This window comes from Micromesistius poutassou (assembly GCF_964030765.1).
Source record: "Micromesistius poutassou genome assembly, chromosome: 3".
In the NCBI taxonomy this organism is placed as follows: Eukaryota; Metazoa; Chordata; class Actinopteri; order Gadiformes; family Gadidae; genus Micromesistius; species Micromesistius poutassou.
Window position 1 is genome coordinate 14,971,134 of NC_140273.1, and position 21,398 is coordinate 14,992,531.

At 44.1% G+C, this 21,398-nt stretch overlaps 1 protein-coding gene across 1 annotated transcript in view; it reads left to right on the forward strand.

The window, feature by feature from the left end:
* Positions 1-2,926: 2,926 nt before the first annotated feature.
* LOC311341050 (uncharacterized protein) overlaps positions 2,927-21,398 on the forward strand; it is a 38,725-nt gene continuing 20,253 nt past the window's right edge. The window contains exons 1-9 of the mRNA XM_084465965.1: positions 2,927-3,062; positions 12,318-12,373; positions 15,539-15,565; positions 15,717-15,841; positions 15,932-15,940; positions 16,759-17,457; positions 17,898-18,413; positions 19,373-19,499; positions 20,050-20,228. Of these exons, the coding sequence (XP_084322091.1) occupies positions 12,364-12,373; positions 15,539-15,565; positions 15,717-15,841; positions 15,932-15,940; positions 16,759-17,457; positions 17,898-18,413; positions 19,373-19,499; positions 20,050-20,228 (1,692 nt within the window). The 5' untranslated portion in view covers positions 2,927-3,062; positions 12,318-12,363. The remainder of the gene's footprint in view (positions 3,063-12,317; positions 12,374-15,538; positions 15,566-15,716; positions 15,842-15,931; positions 15,941-16,758; positions 17,458-17,897; positions 18,414-19,372; positions 19,500-20,049; positions 20,229-21,398) is intronic.

Genomic DNA, 21,398 nt, shown 5'->3' on the forward strand with positions numbered 1-21,398 from the left:
ATTCAGACTTTTTTTTTTTATTCTTCACTGTAAAGATCATAACAACATTTTAAGTAGAGTATCACATGCAAGTCAGAAGAATCAAAGCCTCTTTAACTAATTGAAATAAGAGCTGTGTACTTTAACTCTCTCTAAGAGGTGTATTTTATATCACAGTACTTCCATGTTACTTCCAGACTTACTATACAAGATATATCATGTCCAGAGAAAGCAGTATATTTTCATTTTACATTAGTTATTTATATAGATTAAAAAAAAATGTATCTATAAAAAAAGTATATATAAATAACTAATTTAAAAATAAATAAATAAATATTTATATTTATATATTTACATTTGTTCTATATATATATATATATATATATATACGTATATATTTTTTACATTGTTATTTTTATAAATATATATTTATATTTTTTATAGCATAGCTAAAACTGTGCTACTTTTGAACTAGCGGCATTGAAGACGTGTGACTGCATAGCGCTCCTGCTTTTAATATCCTGCCACTTACTGAGCTGGCAGGGCCCTCACTGCAGCTGATAATGAATTGGGTGTTGAAACTGTACTGGTGCGACCACGTCGACACGGCCTGGGTAGCTACGGTCTGCTCATAGGGCTGTGTGTTTATGTGGGTGTCAGAGTGTAAAACAGCCATAAAAATTGTTGATGTGGTATTTTTAAATGAGAGGATTAATAGGCAAGATAATAATTTGAATCATTTTTTTGGCCACTCACACTCACAGTAATTGATTGTAGACTGGTTAACAGGCGGTTGTGTCCGCAGCTACTGAACATTAGCTTGTGTGAGGACTTGTGTCAGGAATGTGACCTCACAAATCATAATTCAACAGCCTTGCCCTAGTGACCTGTCGACCCGCTCAAGTCTGTTTTTAAAATGATGGCTCGATACTTTCTGATTGGTCAAATATGGCACCATTACAGTCTGTTATTTCTGAACTGCTGTGGACTGCTGCAGTTCAACTGACTGTTTCTTTAGAGGAAGCAATACAATAATTGATAAATCAATACAATCATTTGTTGTTATATTTTACATCAAATTTTTGATTTCATTAGTAAGTAGCCGTGTATTAGGCGGGGTATTGTACAGAGAGCCGCTCATTATTGCGAAACAATCCTTTCAGGGTGGTTCAAGAAAGACCCTTCCCCATTGTGATGGGGATCCACTCCTGCATCACCGTCAGGGTTTATTTCGCAATAATAACCAGCTCGCCATAGGTTATCACTAACTAACTGTAATGCAAGTACTGTTGAAATGTACAGTCGAGAACGACAGGTGAGAATACTATTTTGACCCTATCTGGTTGACACTGATCTCCCCTGTGATTCTGTTCCCAAGGTTACCACATTAGCACTCAGCCCACTTGCGAGTTCCCGGGTTAGACGATCATGCCAGCCCTGTAACCAGAAGGTTCTCTATTGGCTTGGTGATCGCCTCTGCTGACACCCCTGATCATGGAGGCAGGCTATAAACATCTCCCGGTACTCATCTTGAATGTTTGAGGGATGTACTTGTCTGGATGGTGTGTCATGTGTGTGCTAGCTTGGTATAGTGTTCTAAGACTGTTGCCTTTGCGCAGCGGGATGGCTACATTAGTGCCTCGGCTTGTTAGCAGACGTAGGCGATCCAAAGTGCCGGATTGATGTGTGTTCGTTTCATCTTGCACACATATAAAAGGAAAGGAAGTCGTTTGGTTAGTTTGACTGTTTGGGTTGACATTGGTTTTTCACTTCAAATATAAAAACCCTTTCAATCAGTGTGATGTATTCATCAAGTAAGGGTATACAGGGATAGAGGAGGAAGCTGGCATTATACAGTAGCAGCAAGGTTGGCTTTAGATAAGCAGGTTCTAAATATGAGATGCTAATAGTAGTATTTACATCACCACTCTGGGAATAGCAGGGGGTCTGGGGTCTAGAGGTGCTTCAGGTTGACCTGTCTTAAGTGTGTGTGTGTGTGTGTGTGTGTGTGTGTGTGTGTGTGTGTGTGTGTGTGTGTGTGTGTGTGTGTGTGTGTGTGAGTGCCAGTATATATGTCTGTGTGTGAGAGCCTGTGTGTGTGTGTGTGTGTGTGTGTGTGTGTGTCTGTGTGTTTGTGTGTGTGTGTGTGTGTGTGTGTGTGTCTGTGTGCATACACACGTGTAAATGTCCATATCTATGCATTAGTAGGCCTAACCCTAACCCGCCTCATCTCTTGACACACAATCAAACTGTCAGCAACATGGAGTGAAATCTCCTTTTATGTGGAGGATACGTCTGACACTGGGGTCAGATTCAGCCCTCAAGGCCCACTTTACATGTTGCCACAGTGACATCATCAGCCATTGGGTGACATTTAAGCATACAAGGAGAAGTGGGCATGTGCAACCTATCCGACAGCACAACACTCTCCCTCTCTGTCTGTGTGTGTGTCTCTCTCTCTGAGAGCCTGCCTATGCCCTGCTATCCATCAATGTAACCATGCAGCTTATCTTGACTGTGGCATGTCTGTCTGGGTTCTGAGCTTCTGACCAACCTGAGACCACCACTGGAATGGTGTTTAACGATGCTTGAAGGTGAAGAATAATTTTTTTTGTTGGGGTGTCCAAGACTGTGTGTGTGTGTGTGTGTGTGTGTGTGTGTGTGTGTGTGTGTGTGTGTGTGTATGCGTGTGTGACCGATGGATGGCCTGTCACGTAGTCCACACCTACCTACGCAAGACTCTAGGGGCTGACTTTCCAGCAGCGCAGACCAGCGAGTCTGAAAATAGCCCTATCTGATCACAGCTTTACCCAAACGGGGGACTCTCTCCGACCGCGTCACTTGGCGTGCCGCGCTGACTCTAAACGCCATTTCACCTGTTTGTGTTCCTCAGGCGCTGAACCCGAGGCTAAAACCTGGAAATAAAGCTTTACTTCAAGGGGAGGCGTCTCTGGGAAAAACAAGGATTTTTGTTTCTGCGACAGCTGTTGACAATCAGACGAAGAAGAAGAAGTCACTTGGATATCCCGCACACCTATACCTGACTCCTTCTAAACAAGCACCCTGCTTTTGAGTTTATGACGGTAAGAAGGTTTTTTTTTAGCTGGCCTCATTGGCTTGTGCGCTTGTGGTCTGCTTGACACAATTCACTCTCAGAAGGTCTAAAGTGTGTCACAATATGTATATAGGAAAATGGAAGCAAAATGTACCTCTTCTACATCCTTGAAATTTGAGGGACTGCACAGTCCCTCAAACAAACACTAACCCTAACACTAACTAGCTATTTAAGATGACATTGTTAGATAAATGACAACACAAAATAGTCAAACAATACTATATATATATATATATAATATTAAACACAACATACACTTAATATCATGTGAAGAAACAAAATATATGACCAAGTTATTTTTTCCTATATTGCTGTTCTAAACGTCTAAGATTAAAAATGTATAATGCAAGAGGAGAGAAAATAAAAGACGTCAAGACACGTGTTTAAAATATCTACTGAAACTTGGGGCATAAACATTCTTGTCCTTCCCCCTACCACTCTACCTTCCCATGTTTCACTCTGTCACCTACACCTGCCCATCTCTGGTTACAGCCCTCTTTTTCTCATTGATCTCCTCTTTCCTTCCCAACAATAGCCACGCCGAAATCCCTCCATTAAGACAAGTCTCAGAGGTGTTGTGGAATGTTTCCTTGACCCTTGGGTACATAATAGATACACACACATATTTCCCATCCCCTCCTTCTCAAACGCACTTCACTCACTAAGCCATTCTCTTCTTGCCAGAAGATGTTTTATTTTTTCCCCAGGATAAAGTTTTGGTAATGAATATGGTCAGATTAATTTCCATTTGCCAACCGTGGAATTTCGATTTTCTTTTTTCAATTGGCCTACATCTGGTCTTGTTTTTTTGTGACTTTCTTCCTCACAAGCAGTATTCAATTCAAGTCTGTCACCTCTTCTTCATTCCTTTTATTCAAAGTTTAAAGCCTGGAATGTGAGAAACAAACCACAAGTTGGATAATTTCTCCCTTGAAATTCTCCCCACATTCTTATCAAAGTACAGATTTCAGCTGAGATCTTTGTTACCTTAGAAGTTTATTTATAATTAAGATCACTTGTGTGGGATTGTGCATCCATTAGTCATATGTAAGTTTGTATAATACTTTAAAAGTGGCATAATTCAACATAAAGGATATTCATTATTTAGTCACCGGCCAAAATATAAAAGTACTTCTCATGCACTAGATGAAGTTTTACTGTGACCTATTATGCTTATGTAGTCCCTGTTTCAGGGACACCTCTGGCATTGATGTCTTCATAGTGGCCAGGGACTCCCTTGGGGCTCCTCAAACAGAGATCTTCTGCTCCTCCAAACCCTTAGCCCCCAAGGCTAAGGGTCTCGTCTAATGGCCATAAATTTAGCCCCCCCTTGCCCAATCAAGCTCCCTTATCTTCCTGACCCGCGCCACACTTAACACTGGTACCTGTGGAATCCTGACTATGTATGGAGATGTAATTTTAGCCCCCGCCCGTCGCCTTAAAGTAGCCAGTGTCGTGTGCGTTGGACATTCCGGTCACTTTCGCCTGAGGATCCTAAAGCACCGTAAAACATATGGAGCCACGCTGCCGACATACTGTGTGAATCAGCATTCATCGGATACAGTTTTGCATGGCCCCCGGACGTGCGTATCACCCAAAAAGCCCTAGTTTGTAAAGGCAAGCATCTAGCCCTACTGAATGGGCTGTGTTAATCATTTAGAGGCACCTTTTGCTATATCTAAGGCATGACCGGGTTGCCATGGTGAACCCTCGCTTCCCCCCACTCTTTCACATCCTCATTCCAGAAGAAAGCTACAAGTGTGTGTAATGTTGCCACTTTGTATTGATTACGGCACACACTTGCTTCTCTTAAAATCAGAGTTTTGCAGTCTGATAATGCGATGATGTCAGCAGAGTGGGATTAAGGTTCTTTGTATAAATACCGGGCTGCCCGGGCTTGGCACACTTACCCATTTTATTGTTTATTTGGCACAGTCTCTATTTAATTTGTAATGCTTCCTGTCAAAACTCCCCTAAGCAAAATAAGCTGTTAACAATCTCATAATTCAGTCCCAAGGTTGAGTATTTAGAAGTACCTTAACCAAATACTAAATAACATTGAATAAGGAAATCTTGTGAATATTCATTTATGTGTGCCAAAGCATGTTTAGGTGTGTCCATTCCCCTCAGTAACAGTTTTTTTGTCACGTGTTGAGTGAGATTCAAACATTTCTGCTCTCAAAGTTGAGAGCAGTTGGCTATCTCTCCACGCTATCTCTTCTCCAATCACATGTCGAGGTACCTATATGAACACCTAGCACAACTGTGTGATGATCAGCCAGTTTTGCTGATGCCATATCTTGCTGTTTTAGCCCTACCATCTTTGGTGTTTACCGACTCCCACAAATTAAAAGTAAAAGTACTGCAATTGTCTCGACAGAAGTACCGTGAATGTCTAATTCTATGTCTGGACTCTCCAGACTCTCCATGTTTTCATTGTCTCTGTTTATCTTGTGCTTTTTTTCGATGTCTCTTCACAACTCTCCTTCAGTTTTTTCCTGCTTGCGTCCATGTAAACAGAACGGAGTGCGTCTCTGGCTCCACATTGCAGTGGAACCCTGGGACTTGTCACATCCTATTTGTTCCCCGCCCCTACACCTCCCATATCCACTGTGAAGCCTAGGCTCATATTGCATAATTGCATTAATGCTCTCAGGCCAGTAGCTCTGCTTGTTAGCCTGGCACTGATACAAGTTTTGGTGGGGGGGGGGGTGTACACATGGGCCTCTGTTGTTGGTAGTACGGAGGAGACCGAGAGGGGACATGCTTGCTTGCCCCCCAATCACGCCTGTCCATTCATACAGCCTGGGAGGGGGTCTGCTAATGAGTGGCAGGACTGACTAAACCAATCAGATAACAGGCAGGCTGTTGTTTGTCCTGGTGGCGGAGAATTGATGGTGACTGACATGGCGTGGAAAGTGGTCTCGGTGTCTCGCGGCGAGGACGTCGGAGAGGGTAGAACTGGAGAAGCTAGGGAGAAATTGTTGTCTTAAACAACACTGAGATAAACTCAGTGTTGAGTTTTTTTTTTCTGTTGAAAAAAAGGTTGTTTCCTGGCAATTCCAATTCCTCCACTATATCTTAATTATCGGTTACAGTATTTGATCTCTTTAGGGAAGAATGGGTGTGGAGATGTCTCCTTTACAGTCTTGTTTTTTTTATATATTTAGTTATTTATTTCATCACTGTGGACGGGAACTAATTGCAATGTGGCTGCCCAGGCAGTAGAATGAGGAGCTGGGGGAAATCGAATACTGCACCTCCCTACTTTTTCACCCTTAAGCTTATATTTCGGTGTAAAAATAATCACTGTGTTAAATCAACCACATCTCCTTGTGTCTGATGTATTAACATCTTGAAAAAAGCAGCTGCTGTGAAGAAGTAAATAAACAGCCACGGCTAAAGGATAAGAATCGTGAAAACCTACAGCGTCCACCAGAATACCGCCCAACTGAAATAGCTCCAGACGTATTTTGATTCCCAAGCCCTGCTGCTACCCCACATATTTCCCACCAAAAAAAACCTTTCACTGAAATAACATGAGGCTGGAAACCAATTTGAAATTCTGCTTTTTTCGGAAGGGTCACAGTCTCTGTCAGGCAGTATTTAGTCTATGGAGATTGTATCGGGTCCTAGAGACAATTTGTTGACATTTGGTGCATTGAATGACATTTAAACATGATAGACTTGCATAGTTTATAATCTATAATGTGTTTTGTCTTACAACAAACATGAACAAACATCCCGAATGTGTGTGTGTGTGTGTGTGTGTGTGTGTGTGTGTGTGTGTGTGTGTGTGTGTGTGTGTGTGTGTGTGTGTGTGTACGTCAAAATGGTCATGCGATCCCTGTGATCTCGTTCGTACAAATGGCAGGAGCAAGTGAGCTGCCATGTGGAGATAAATGGGATGCAGCCTGCTCTTCGGGGTCACAACCTCCATGTTCCCACCCTGAAAGGCACACTCACAGGATATACGTAAATCCAACTCTTTACCCAGTCTATTTTAACACTTGGCCCCAAAGCATTTATAATAGCCTTGCTGATGGACATACAAACAGCGTGACAGCACAGTATTGGAAAACCAATTAGTCCTCTAATGGATAAATTTGAATTCTGTAATCAATAATAAAGTAGTTATTTGAATGTACAGCCTTTATTTAGAATTTGTTATACTGCAATATTAGGATGACAAGGAGCAAGAAAGCAGATTACCAATGCAGTCTTTGGATGTTTTAATTCTCTAAAACTGTTGCACTATAAGCTGAACCTAGTCTCTGTGGTCCTGTTAGCTCCGCTATCACAACTTAATTAAGCCAGCTAATGCAAAAAGGGCATGCAGTGTAAGCACTTTGAGGTTGATGATAAAAACTTGTTGAGATCGACGTGTCTAATGTCGATTAAAGATGGAGCTATGTTTTTGCTGAGGTCATAATTCTCATGGAGAAATACTTTAAATCAACTCAGACCAACAGCAGGCCTGGGAGTTTAAGAAGCTGCTGTGTGGCCATCAGCCAAACAGTATCTATTTTTTCAGAATCAGTAGTAAAACCCCATCCCAGGTGTTTAAATTACTTGACATTTCATGAAAGCGTTCGGCGATCACATCACAGTTGTATTCCCTTTCTCAGGCCTCTACGCTTTGGAGAGCGATTGCTTTGACCAGTATTTTTGTGGACCCCGCAGAATTTGAATTCAGTAATTATACTCTTGCACGTCTCCAAAACGACCAAACCGTGCCTTTATTACAACCAGCAGATAAACCACCGGGACCTCAGTAAATATACTGACTACAAAACACACTAAACATGCCAAATGTTTCAGTGCCTTTAGCATGGGAGTTGGCGATGACAGCTTTTTACAGAGAAAGTATTTCTGTTCCACATACGTCATTAGGGGTCAGCAAACAAATACGATATGATCAAAATGTATCATTGTTACAGTAGAGTACAGCAACAATGATGCGCTATAAACATTTTATTTAGCTAGAAAGTTAAACAGTGAGAAAACTGAAGTAAGCTAGGAATGAGGTGGATACTGATGCCAGCATCAGAAGTGAGAGACACTCTTGTGATAGCAGCCTGCTAAAGATCACACCGGGGGCGACGGCATCCATGTTGTGCCAAAAACCTCAAACGCATACACACTAATGCATCAAAGTTATTTGCTGTATATTACCAATGTATGCTGGAATATATTGTAATTAAATTAAATTAAATTAAATGTTTATTTCAGACTATGTGTATCATATATCATACAGAGAAAATTTATATAAAACATAATATAGAGAATATGTGTTGAACATATCATATAGATAATATCTGTAGGATTTATTATAGTTTAGGGGTTGGATGTTGTTTAGTAATTGGGGGATTCCTACACAGCCTTGACCCTGTGGATGGCCCATCCAGATCTCATCTCTCATCCATTAACTTCACATTCCTCTTCACACTGCTCTGGCCCATTCTGGTTAGTGGATACTCTAAACCAGTGGTCTCCAGTGACCTCACCCCCCCCCCCCCCCCCCCCCCCCAAAAAAAGATCGTAAAACTGGTGCCAGTGGATCCTCAGAATTTCATGAAAAATAAATTCCTTCTCCTTTTTGTGTGTGACAGCCACAAATTATTATTTTTAAAGTTTGTTTTGAGGTCCACGTTCTGGGTCAGCCTTGATAGACCAATTTTCTTCATCATTTCTCATTTTACTACCAAATAGTAAATACCTTAGGCTTAGACCTCAATATGGCCAAACAATATTACTCCAGATGGGATCCAAGTCTGCTTTTTATATTACATGACATTTTATTTTATTTGAGCAAGGCATTTTGAAAGATTATATAGTCACAATATTGATTGATTGTGCTTTTGATTCCCACACTACAAAATCCAATTATTTTGAATTACATTATGCTTTACTATTGTCATAGACATTCATATTACTATACAATTGTACAAATAAATGCTGTCCATGTTCCTTATGATTTTAAGCTCCTCAAATCAAAGCTAACTTATCAGGATTATCTATTTCCCATAATATTGAGAGGTTACTTTTGTGCATTTATTACCTAATTATAATGGATAAGTTTGATTAACAAAAACAAAAACTAAAAAGATTGTTGCCGCTGACCAACGGTTCACAACACCGCATGTTGTCATGTTTTCGACCAACTTAATCACAATTGTGACTGCGTAGTTCTGGACGCCATCTAAAAACAACCGTAAGCTTGGAGTCTATATTTCTCATGCATTCAGATATCCCAGGCGAGGTAATGCCTATTCCTGACCTCAGATAGTAGATTCACTTTTACACAGGAAAGGAGCAGGAAATAGAAGTTGTGTGTGTGTGTGTGTGTGTGTGGGGGGGGGGGGGGGAGGGGGGGTGGGGGAGGACTTGTGGACTGTGGGTGGTGAGCAGCCATAACATTACACCATGCACACAGCTGCTGTGTCGCCACTAATCTGTCCCCCAGAAACACGATCCCGTTTATAATCTGCTCATCATTTGGTCGGCGACAGGCTGCGACGCCGGGACTATAATTTACCCTCCTGTGTGTGTGTGTGTGTGTGTGTGTGTGTGTGTGTGTGTGTGTGTGTGTGTGTGTGTGTGTGTGTGTGTGTGTGTGCGTGCGTATGTGTTACAAAGGTGTATGTGGATATATGCGGAGACTTCAGGCTCTGAAATATCTTTGTTGGACTGAACGCTTCACGGGTCTTTAACTATTTCCTCAGCAACATAAAGGTTATCCAGGACTCAAGTCCTGCTAATGAGGCATAGTGATATATTCACTAATGTCAACATATTAATCATGTGTCGGAACTATGAATCACACAGCGCTACTGTATGTCTGATATGCTATATTATTGCATGCATTTTAAAGCGTTGCAGCAGCGCTAAATCGAGCACCTGAAATGTTGCTCATTGCATAATCCACGCCTATTTCCGACCGCTTGTGTGAGCTATGTGTCATGACAGTCTTCACAGCGGGCTTAGAATGACGTATTGCTGCTTGCTCGGGATACACTAGAAAGATAGATGTCACAAGGTCCCGCATCTCCGTCTGCGATGACTTCTATCTAGGTCCACATTATGGCTTTGAGCCACGGCACAGAGAGCTACCGGCGGGGAAGGACCGGGGTGGTGGTGTTGGCGCTGTGTTTTGAAAGGCTAGGAAGCAATCCGTCTTAAAACACGGCTTGCATTTTATTTTGGTCCTGACTTCAAGTGTCGTCTAAAGGGCTACAGACTTGTTTCCTATGTCTTAAAACACGACTTCCATTTTATTTTGGTCCTGACTTGAAGTGTCATACAGACTTGTTTCCTACGTCCTAAAACCTGACTTCCATTTTATTTTGGTCCTGACTACAACAATCGTCTGAACCACTACAGACGTGTTTCCTACGTCTTTAAACACGTCTTCCATTTGGTTTTGGTCCTGACTACAAGCACTGTCCAAACGGCTACAGACCTGCTTCCTTCCCCCTAGGCCGGACTTTCGATCCATCAATCGATCCGTCATTCAAAACTGATTGAGGTGCCTTGTATCCTCAGCCCTGTACCAGCCTGACATCAGCAGCACTTATGGCGCAGAGGTTCACTGAAATATCAGCTTGTACTACACAGCTCATTGAAATCCATCATTGGGCTTTTTACCCAGGAAATTATTACAATCAATCACTTGTGTCACTTGCTTTGGCCCGACCCCCCAGGAAAGAATTCCATTCTAATCATACATGGAGTCTTGTAAGCATGTTCAACCACACCGCCATGAAATGCCATTCATCTGGTGGCAGCCGCCACTTGCGTGTAGGAAAGGCATTTTTTTGCACTTATTGTTAAAGAGGTTTATGTTTAGCTTAGCCGTGGTAAGCCTTGGTAATTGATAGCAATTAGCAGGGCCCCCAGTGGAAATCTACTCTGAGGTTTGCAGCTGTCTCTGGTGAAGAATTGCTGTTGACACTCTCAGACTTATTTTTTAATACCCTGACAAAAGCAGGGCATTTGTCGAACTTCCTTACACACAATAAGGATGAGGCCTTTGAGTGCACCGTGCCTTTGTAGACTTTTACACAAATTACATAAATACAGACACGACTAAGACATTAGTACAATACTGAGAGCATCACTAAGTGTTATTGAAGCATAACATTTGATATTAGATAAGGTACACAAGCTTCTGCTTGTAAATGGATATACTCCAACTCCTGCAATAAACATTCAATACCCCGTACATTTCATTCATGCCCATAGGTATCTTTTCATATACAATAAAAAAGATTAAGTTACCCCCTTAAATAGAAATGTTCACCCTATCAAGTACTTTAGTATGTTTGATTGTCTGGTTTAATGAGGCAGACAAATATGAATAAATGAGCAAACAAAGTGGTTGAAGGCTAACAATGAATTTTTGATGAGCATTTTAAAAAAGCAATCTGCACTCGTAACAGCAACATATGTTTGTATTACATTTAGACCTCAGTGATGACGGACAGCCCTATCACAAAATGCTGACAGCGTTATGCAAATGATGACTAAACCGCCAAGCAGTATGCACATCATCATCATCGTCCCCTTTGAATCCCCTGCTCTTCCCGCCAGCTCAAGGCAGCAGCAGGTGGCCCTGCATGTGAAACGGCAAGGTTCAACATTTGCTGCAGTTATTTCCATACCAGACATGCTTGAGCACCCACAGCCGCTACAGCGCTACGGCCCTGCCGTGCGCATTAAGTCCCACCATGACACAAATTGCACATGTGTGAACATGTGAAGTGTGTGTGTGTGTGTGTGTGTGTGTGTGTGTGTGTGTGTGTTGCCTTCAGAAGATTCCATATCATCTATATCAATCATACCCACCCTCTACTGCAACAGTTCCCAGAAGCGGTTGCATATATCACCGGGACAGCCGACAGACCACGCTATCTGGTTGAAGTTATGTGGACGCGTGGAGCCCTGCAGGCCCCATTATGTGTCATTTCCTTGCCGGGAAGGCAGAGTCCGTAATAATATAGGCTGGTTCTCTTCGCTTGATCATGTCACATTCAAATGATGATGTCATCTTAACCAGCGATATGCTGCTGCATACCGCTTACGTTAGTTCTGGTCCCTTATCTTTATTCTTATCTAAGAGTCTCAGCTGTGCAATGATCAGCCTACTGCACACTGATTGTTTTATTGATTTATTGATTCATTGAGTTTGCATAATGATTCATGGTTTATTTTCTTTCCACAGAAAAGTGTGTCCATCTACTGTGAATCTGCAAGAAGTGTCCTTCACAATGAATACAGGTATAACAGGCACATGCACTCGCACACGCACACGTCTGTGGGTCCATGGCTTTGTTTGATAGGACAGTTTTACAACATTCCCCCTCCGTCATTTGACCATTTTACCGGTGCAATCATGTTTGTTTTCTTTTGAATACACCAGCTGTGCTGCAAACCCCTATGGCTGTAACTTTCTTGCATCATTAACTCTAATCCGAACTCTTAACAAATGAAGACAGGACATATTTCTGGCACATAAAGACACTTTAACACAAAATTAACCACTAAAACAAAGTAAGTATCATGGCTGTAAAAACCCTGTGGTTGTCACTCTAGATTTCAACAACTTAGAATTCAGTTGATGAAGGTGTGTTTCCCCATGTGCCCTTGGCCTAGCTTGGCGGTCAGCCCAAACAGGAGTGCATATTAAGGCTCATGTTGACAGGTCGCAGCTTTTATGTTCACACCACTGTCAAGTCGCCAATAATAACCTCACGTAATGTGGTCACTGGCTTTGAACCTCAACTTACAGCTCCCCCACATGCTTGGCTATAAACTTCAGGTTAAAGTATACTTCCGCTGGAAATATGTCATGTTGTTGGCTGACAGAAAACGATCAAGATTGTTACAATAACATCGTTGAAGGAAATAAATTGAATAACAGATGGCAACTGCATTGCAGTGCAGCTCAGCATTCCAACGTGGCCAAGCATTCAGATAATCCTGCAATCTAAAAACATACAAAAGGATGTGTTGACAAGGCACAGCGATACAATAGGCCTACTGCAATGTGCCATGCCTCTACTTTCCCTCATGTTTCTTTAACAAAAGCCTTGAGGCACTTTGTGACGCCAGGGTAGCTTTATAGCGCTGAAAACAACACATTGTCAGCGACACAATCAAGGAAGATAATCTTGTGTTTCAAGCTATTTAACACACATTTCCCAAAGCTAATAGTCTTTTGTCGGTAGTGGTACAGTGTTTCACATTCCTAAGTGATTAATTGTCGGGAAGTGGCACTGATCTCTAGAGCCAATGTTTGGTTAATATTTCTGCACAATATACTCATAAACAATAGCCTAACTAAATTGCAATTCAACCGTAGATGTCTCACACAAAATGTTATCAATGGATTAAGAATGTATAGAAGAGTATCCCGCTAGCGATAGAACAGTACAAAGCAGATAAAGAACAGTGTGACCAATGAAGCTCTGTTGCGGGCATAACACAAGTAGACTGTATATAATAATTAATAATGAATTCAATCTTGCATCCTTTTACATGACATACTAGACAAAACAATAACAACATAGTTTGCCTTCTGTTCATTCTTTTCCACATCGCTAAAGCAATTTTTATTATTTTACTGCATTGCAATTAATCTAAAACTCTCATCCCCCACTGCAACAATTTCGGTGTTGTAATGCATGTGCTTTGCGTCTTTCTTTTTTGCGTGTATTGTGTGTGTGTGTGTGTGTGCGGGCTTGTATGTGTGTGTGTGTGTGTGTGTGTGTGTGTGTGCCCACGTGCGTGCGTGCGCTCTTACATGCATGTGCACGCCTGCTTCTCCCAGATAGCGGAGGATCATGCACACGCCGCACCGCCATGTCACTCACACTCAGCCCTATGAAGAGGGTCCAGAGCTCTCCCAATCTCGCCACAGGTACTGACACTCACTTACGTCATGTGCCGTGAATACAGTGTGCACATGACCCAAAAAACTAGGTTAAACGTTGAGAATAGCACTAGTGGTCGAAACATGAGGTAAGTCATCTTCTTCCATATGCAGCTTTGCACATTAATATTGTATTATATACTCTATTTCTTATTTGTTATTCTACCTTACCCCAGTGCATCATGGTCCAACTACTGACAGCCTCTCTCAGCAACCCCCCCCTGACATTGGACCCTCAATCACTTCATTTCCTCTCCCTATGTGTGCTTTTAGCTTATTGTGGTTCATTTCCTCATGCATCCAGCACAGTATTGACTTTGTTGGATGCATGAAGAAATTAACTTTACATCTTGAATCTTTGAGGCAGATCTCCAATGTAATCAAATGACTATAATAGTGTGTATGTCTGTATGAATAATTGTACTGTAGTGCATTGCATGCATGTGGGCTGGTTAAAATAAGAATAGAATAGAATTTAGAATGTTGGCACAGTGCCGTGATGACCAGCTCTGACTGTTTTGGAAACTTTTGACATTCTGTGGTGGAAAAAGCTTCTTTCACCGTTATAATAAATTGGAGGTTTTATACCCACTGGGTCTAATCAGTTGTTGACATAGTCGCTGTACCAAAGTGAATGTCAAGTAAATATTTGTGTTTGCAAAGGAAAAATAAATTAATGGGAAACTATAAATATGAGTATTCACTGCTAAAGGGACCCGTATACTAAACTAACTAATTATGAATCGAAGTTAAACCATGTTTTTGACCTGTATTAATATAAAGAGCATGAGTCATTTTTCCTTGAATCATTTCAAGCTCTTACCTGCTTCACTTTTCCCCCTTTCCATCGATATATCCAAAGGCTGTTGTGAGTCAAACCATTAAAACTATTAAACCATTAGGCGACCATATACACAGAGCATTAGAGTCTGTAAGCTGCTATAGCTTTCAGGCTTAGCAAAGGTTATCTCAGGGCTTTCCACTGAAGGAGTCCCTGTATCTGACTTCAAACCCCACTCCCCTCATAAACCCCTTAACGAAGGGGCTTCCCTCAATCTTCGGAACACTTATCTTAGGGCCTACTCATGACTTGCACTTATCACACTACTTCTCTGTAAACTAGGTTGCAGAACGTGGCTGGTATACGGTTGGGCTAATATATGCTTGAGAGGGTGCTATCTTCATTGGTCTGTGATGGTTACACATCTAGATTTCCCTGTGCACCAAGTGGCAATAAATGGACAAGGAAATGGTTAATTCTATAGGTTTAAGAGTTTGTTGTAAATCATTCAGCTTTTTGCAAATACTTTCTTGCTTTCCAAGTCTGACATAGTATGAGCATTGTTGAAATGTAATATAGAGATTTTTTTCTAGAAATTCTGTATAATGTTTGGAAAGATTAGTTCTGGAAAAGAAAAATGCGAAAAATGTGCAAGAACCTTGATTTGGATGTTTGGTGAAAGCTGTGCATTGTTGATTCTGAAGTTTTCTTGTTTCATTTCTACCCCAAGGTTGTGAATCTAACTCACCAGATTCAGGTAAACTACCTCTACCAACCCCACCACCACAATGTACACTGTTACCACTCTATTCTATTTTCACTGTGTGTTTACTACGGCCCAATCCCATTGGGAATGAGAAACGTGTGCCGTGTCGTGTGCAACACAAAAGACTTCTGTGTGTGTCCAGATGCATGGCGGTCGCAGAGCGCCATTGACGGCTTCAGGAACGGAGACGCCAACAGCTCCTCGCTGGCAGCTAAAGGCTTCCGTAGTGTGAGGCCCAACCTGCAGGACAAGAAGACTCTCTCACAGGTAAAGGAGGTGCCCATCTTCTCTGCTTTCCTCTTCTCAAGTCTTGTCCTCTTATTTCTCATATGTTCTCCTTTCTTCACCCTCTCATAGGTAAAGGAGGTGCCTCTCTGCTTTTATCTTCTCTACTTTTCTCCTCTCAAGTCATCTCTTCCTGTTTCTCCTTCTTTCTTCTTTCTCCTTTCTGGCGCGTCCTTCACCCTCTCATATGTTAAGGATGTGCCCCTCTTCCCTTTTCTTCTATACTAATCTCTTCACTAATCTTCTCTTCTCATTTCTGCACTTCTGTTCACCTCTTTTTCTTTCTGTTATCGCAATTACTATTTTCCATGTTTGTATGTCTCTCGCTCTTTCGCTCTCTCTATATCTCTGTCTCTGTCTCTGTCTTTCTCTGTCTCTCTCTCGTTATCTCTCTGTCTCAATCTCTATGTTTCTCTCCCATGCACTTATTAGGTCCTTCAGGAAACCCATCCTCATTGCTTTGATGTTAATGCTTCTTTCACTCATATATTCATCACACGTTGACAGATTATGTGATAAAATCTAACTGTTTATACTGCATTTGTACTGTGTGTGTTTAGAATGAATCATTGTTCTGTTTTGTCCTTGCAATTGCCCCATGTTTCTGTCATTATGCAATGCTGTTTATAAAGTGTTTGTTCTCTAAATGACTGTTGAAAGGCTAATGAAAATATTCCTTCTTGTGGTGTATGTTGATTTGTACTGTTTATGACCATTTGTGGTTTCCAAAATTCCTTTGAACAAACTTTTTTGCACAGGGAATAAACTGAAAGACTCATACGTAATCTACAGGAAACCATTCGTTATCCCAGGTTATGCATTTAAAACAAAATGATTCCTTCATAAGGGTACACTATGTTTTGAACTTTTTAATTGCATGTTCCTCGTTGACAAACCAGGCCTCCACCGCGATGCCGTTCCTGCCCCCCAGGAGGGAGAGTTTCCTCCTGCCCCCCCCTACTAACCCCCCTGCGTACAGCTCCCTGCAGGCCCTGGATGCTAGTTTGAATCCCCATACCTTTTCACCATATCATAATGAGGGTGCGGCATGGAAAGAGTCCTACACCTTGCTCAGCCAATCCTCTCACTCCTTCTCCGAGACTAGCAGAACAACCTCCACCTCTTTGCCTCCAGATGTCCCCCCTCAGGCTAATCAAGGCTTAGGAAGTGTCTCAAACGATATTGGCAGTAGCTCCACCTCCACCACAGCTAACGCCCAGGCTCAAGTGCGAAAGGTGTCTTCCCTCAAGCTGACCCCCGTCACCATCCCTGACCCTCCAGCTCACCTCCACCCCCCCGAACCCCACCCTCAGCCCCCCAAACACCAGAGCCTGGCTTCCCCTTCCTCCACATCCCCTCCACCGCCGCCCCCCCGTAGAGATTCCAGCATCCACCCCCAAGCCACGACGCAGAAGGCCTCGCCGTCCCACGCACTCCACGGGACCCCCATGGCCACCTCGGGACCCCAGGCGGGGTCCAAGGGGTCAGGTCGGGTGTCGGTTCTGACCCTGCCGTTGGGTCCTCCTCCGAGCCAGGCGGCTGAAAGCAGGGACTGCGCCCCGGCCGTTCCTCCACGGCCCTCACCGGCCAAACTGTTGGTACAGAACCGAGCTCCTGAACCCAAAATCCAAATAAGGAACTGTACATTCTTACGGCTGTGCTGTTTGTCAGTGTGTGTATTTGTGTGTACTCAACCCTTTATCCAAACTAACCGAAGATGTGTGGATGTGTGTGTATGAGATTTGCTATGGTAAAAGTGTTCCTTTTACACTTATCGATGCACTGGTTATTAGTTTGACACTAATCAAACTAATGAACTTCTTTTCCCGGAGAGCAAGCATTTTGTGTGTAGGTTTGGACGGAGCCCACAATGCTTTATTTAAACAATTCCACCACAGGGTGTAGCTTCTGTCCAACCTCACCCGGGTACCTCCCACCATCTCTTATTGTATGGCCAGAAAGATCACTGAACACACTGTCCATTTCCCTCCCACCCCCCCAAAATCCCACCCTGACCCCTCTCCCTCCCCACAACCAGGGCCTGTACCCCCCTGACCTTCCTGCGGCATGGCGCCCCCCCTACCACAGCCACAGCTCCGACTCCCTCCACTACCCGCCAGGCCTGCTCTTCCCCATAGCCCTCTCCCCCATGCCGTACACACCGTCCCGGGCTGGCAGCACCGTCCCCCTCCTCTCCTGCACCGCGCCAGCTCCTGCCGCCGCCGTTAGCTACGGAGGAGCGGGTGGCGTCGGAGGCGCCGGTGGTGGTGCTGGTGGCGGCCGCTACCCGTCCCCGTCGGTCTCTCCGCTGACGGTGTCGGCCCTCAGCCAGTACTCGTCCACGTCCACGGCGGGTCTGCTGGAGGAGCTGCAGATCTGTGGCCTGGACAGCCCCAGCGTCTCCCCCACACCCTCCTCCTCCACCCTAAGCCACTTGTCTGCCTACATGACCTCCACCGTCAGCTCCGCCGCCGCCGCCGCCACCGCCTCCGTCGCCGCGGACGACACGCTAACCGCCACCACCGCCTGCGCTGTGGTTCCCGCTGTGGCTAATGTAATTATGATCCCTTGCCGTAACCCAGGTCACCACCACCGCCCCCCTGACCGCCGCCCCCCAAAAACGCCGCCGTTACCCTCCTGCTACGTGGTTAGAACTTGTCACCCTCTACCGCTCCCACACACCTACTCCCTTCCCGAAAGGTGGTGCCTCTACCGGTTGTTTACCCTGAACTAACTGCCCATGACGCCCGCTCCCCCAGCCTACCCCCTTCCCGAAAGGTGGTGCCTCTACCGGTTGTTTACTCTACACTAACTGTCAGCTCTAACCTACTTGCAAGCTTCATGCCACTGAGGTCCCTTATCAACAAAATGTGTATCACAATGTCTTTGTTCCCTCCTATTGTCGGCATAATGGACTATTAAGTTTCCCTTTGAAATTCCCCCTCTCATCTTCTTTGTCTTTTAAAATGGGAAATCTTTTGTCTGCCTCTTGTGTTCTCTGTTGTTTGATTATACTGTTAACAATACACCCGTCACTTGGCTGAGTTGGCTAGTTATTTACCCTGGGAAGACGCTCATCCCCCTACACAAATGAAAACACATCTCACTTTAACGAGATGTTTTGTGATTTTCTTAATGACTGGTCTGGGTGATGCTGACGCTGGCTTCTACTTTTGTGTTGGAGTATACGGTCTGTCTTTCACTTTCTCCCTCCCCTTAACCTGATATTACACTGTACTCATCTCATGTTCAATCTTTCCAGATTCAGCATTACTTTCTAACCTCTAATGACACACTATATCACTTCTCCTGACCGTGTCTGTATTTCTTCTCTACTGTTCCATCTCTAACCTATTAACTTTGATTTCCTTTCCCTATGTTTTTTATATAACAAACTAAAGGACCTGGATCTTTTTCCTATCACATGATCAACTGTACAGTGAATGTAACCCTAAACCTGCCTATCCCTACAATACACCTGATTGTCTGTGACGGTTCTCGTGACCCCCCCAGGGCCAGGTCCTCTCTCAGGCCATGAATGGAAGCACAGGCCCCCCCCAGAGGCCCCTCTCTCCCGCTGCCTACCCTCCTCCCCCAGCCTCCCTCCACATGGGGCTCCACAGGCAGAGCAGGAGTTCAGGTGAAGGCACGCACCGACACACACGCATTCAACGTCCTCATTGTTGGCTCTTTTGGCTTTGTTTAGGCTGACCACACCCTGATGGGATTGTGATGTTTGGTTCCAGTATCTGTTATCCACAACACCATGTGCAACAGCAGAGTAATATCGCGTAACAAATATTGTACTGGGTTGGACTCCCAACTTCTCTAAATGCGGTGTTGGACTCAATGCATGTTGAAGTCCTCTTATCTAATGGCTAAGCGTTACAGTTGTGGAGAACACAATGCAACTGAATACATCTTCATATAGGTTTCTCATTACTCTGAGAGCATGTGTGTGGATCCTAACACAGGAGTGAGGCACAAGGCCTCACATTTGACTCCATATCTCGAAAGAAAAAACGAACAAATCCAATCAGAGATTATACGTATTCACACACTCTTAGCCATAAAAAGTTGTTGGTTGGCCCTGCGTTTGTGCACATTGTGCAAATGTTAATTTTGTGTGTGTGTGTGTGTGTGTGCGTGTGCGTGCGTGCGTGCGTGTGTGTGTCCATGCGGTGCCACAGAGGGCAGCGAGTGTTACACCCGGGAGACGGTGGTGTCCGGCCACTCCAGCGGGCTCTACAGTACGCTGCCCATCGCGCGCTTCTCTGAGGAGGAGAGGAAGGTGTCCCTCATCAAGGCCCCCCACTACGAGGGCATCGGCCCCGTGGACGAGTCGGGCATCCCCATCGCCATACGCACGGTGAGTACTCATAGTGGGGACCGGGGTGGTTGGTGAGGCCCAACATACACTGCTCTGGGTGGAGACCAGGGTGTAGGTTTAGGCCCAACATACAGTCCTCCTGATGGGGGAGGTTGGGCCGGTAGTTGGGGTCCATAATCTACTCCTCTTGGTGGGGTGTGTGGTGGATGATGCGCCTTAATGGACTCATCTAGGGTGGAGCAGGTGGGCGTAGGTGCTGTGTGGAGGCTTGAGCAGGAATGTGGAGTGTCTGGGTGTTTGGCTCATTAGACCCGGTCTTCCCCTTCCTCTGATATGTGAGCAGACCCAGGAGAAGGGGATTATGTTTCGCTGTCGACGGCTTTGGACCGTCACATTAAAAAGCCTTTTTCTCTGCACTTTGCCCTCTCAGTGGTTTCCCCTCTCTTTTCATGTACTTTATCCCCCCCTTGTTCCTTCCTTCCCACTCCTTTTGTGGGCTTGTTGTGATTAGCAACCCATGCATGGTCTTTGCTACAATGGTATTGTATGTGACTCATTCCTCTGTGCATGTTTGTCATTCTGCCCGTGTGTGTGTGTGTGTGTGTGTGTGTGTGTGTCGTGTGTGTGTGTGTGTGTGTGTGTGTGTGTGTGTGTGTGTGTGTGTGTGTGTGTGTGTGTGTGTATGCATGCCCCAAGTGGGTGTATAATGCACACGCACATTCATGTGTGTGTGGGTGAGCGTGTGTGCGGGTGTGGGTGAGTGACCTCTATGTTGCCTCTATGCTGACTCCTAAAATTGCTTAACCATTTCCTAAGGAGCAGTTTCTAAAACTGGGTATTGAAAAGTGTCAAGACAAAACCATCAGGCGGGGCAGTAGAAGCGAGAGAAAGAATTTGGTAAATTAAAAGTTGCGGGGAAGACAACACACACAGATGCTCAGTGTCAGCGTTAGCATTTTTGCGGCCTCTCTGGTGGGTAACCATAGCGAGCGCTGCAGTAATTGGTTGTTCCTGCCGGCCAGACCAGTGCCATCTGGGGCCACACTGGTCATACAGACGGCCTTTCTCTGCTCTTTAAATGCCTCCCTTTTCTTCCAGTAGAGCGGGAACTGTGTCCGATGTCCTCCCACTGCCGACAGATTAACTTCCCCTTCATACAACAGTATTGTTGGATAGTCGATCCCGATCGGCCAATAAAGTTCCATGGGT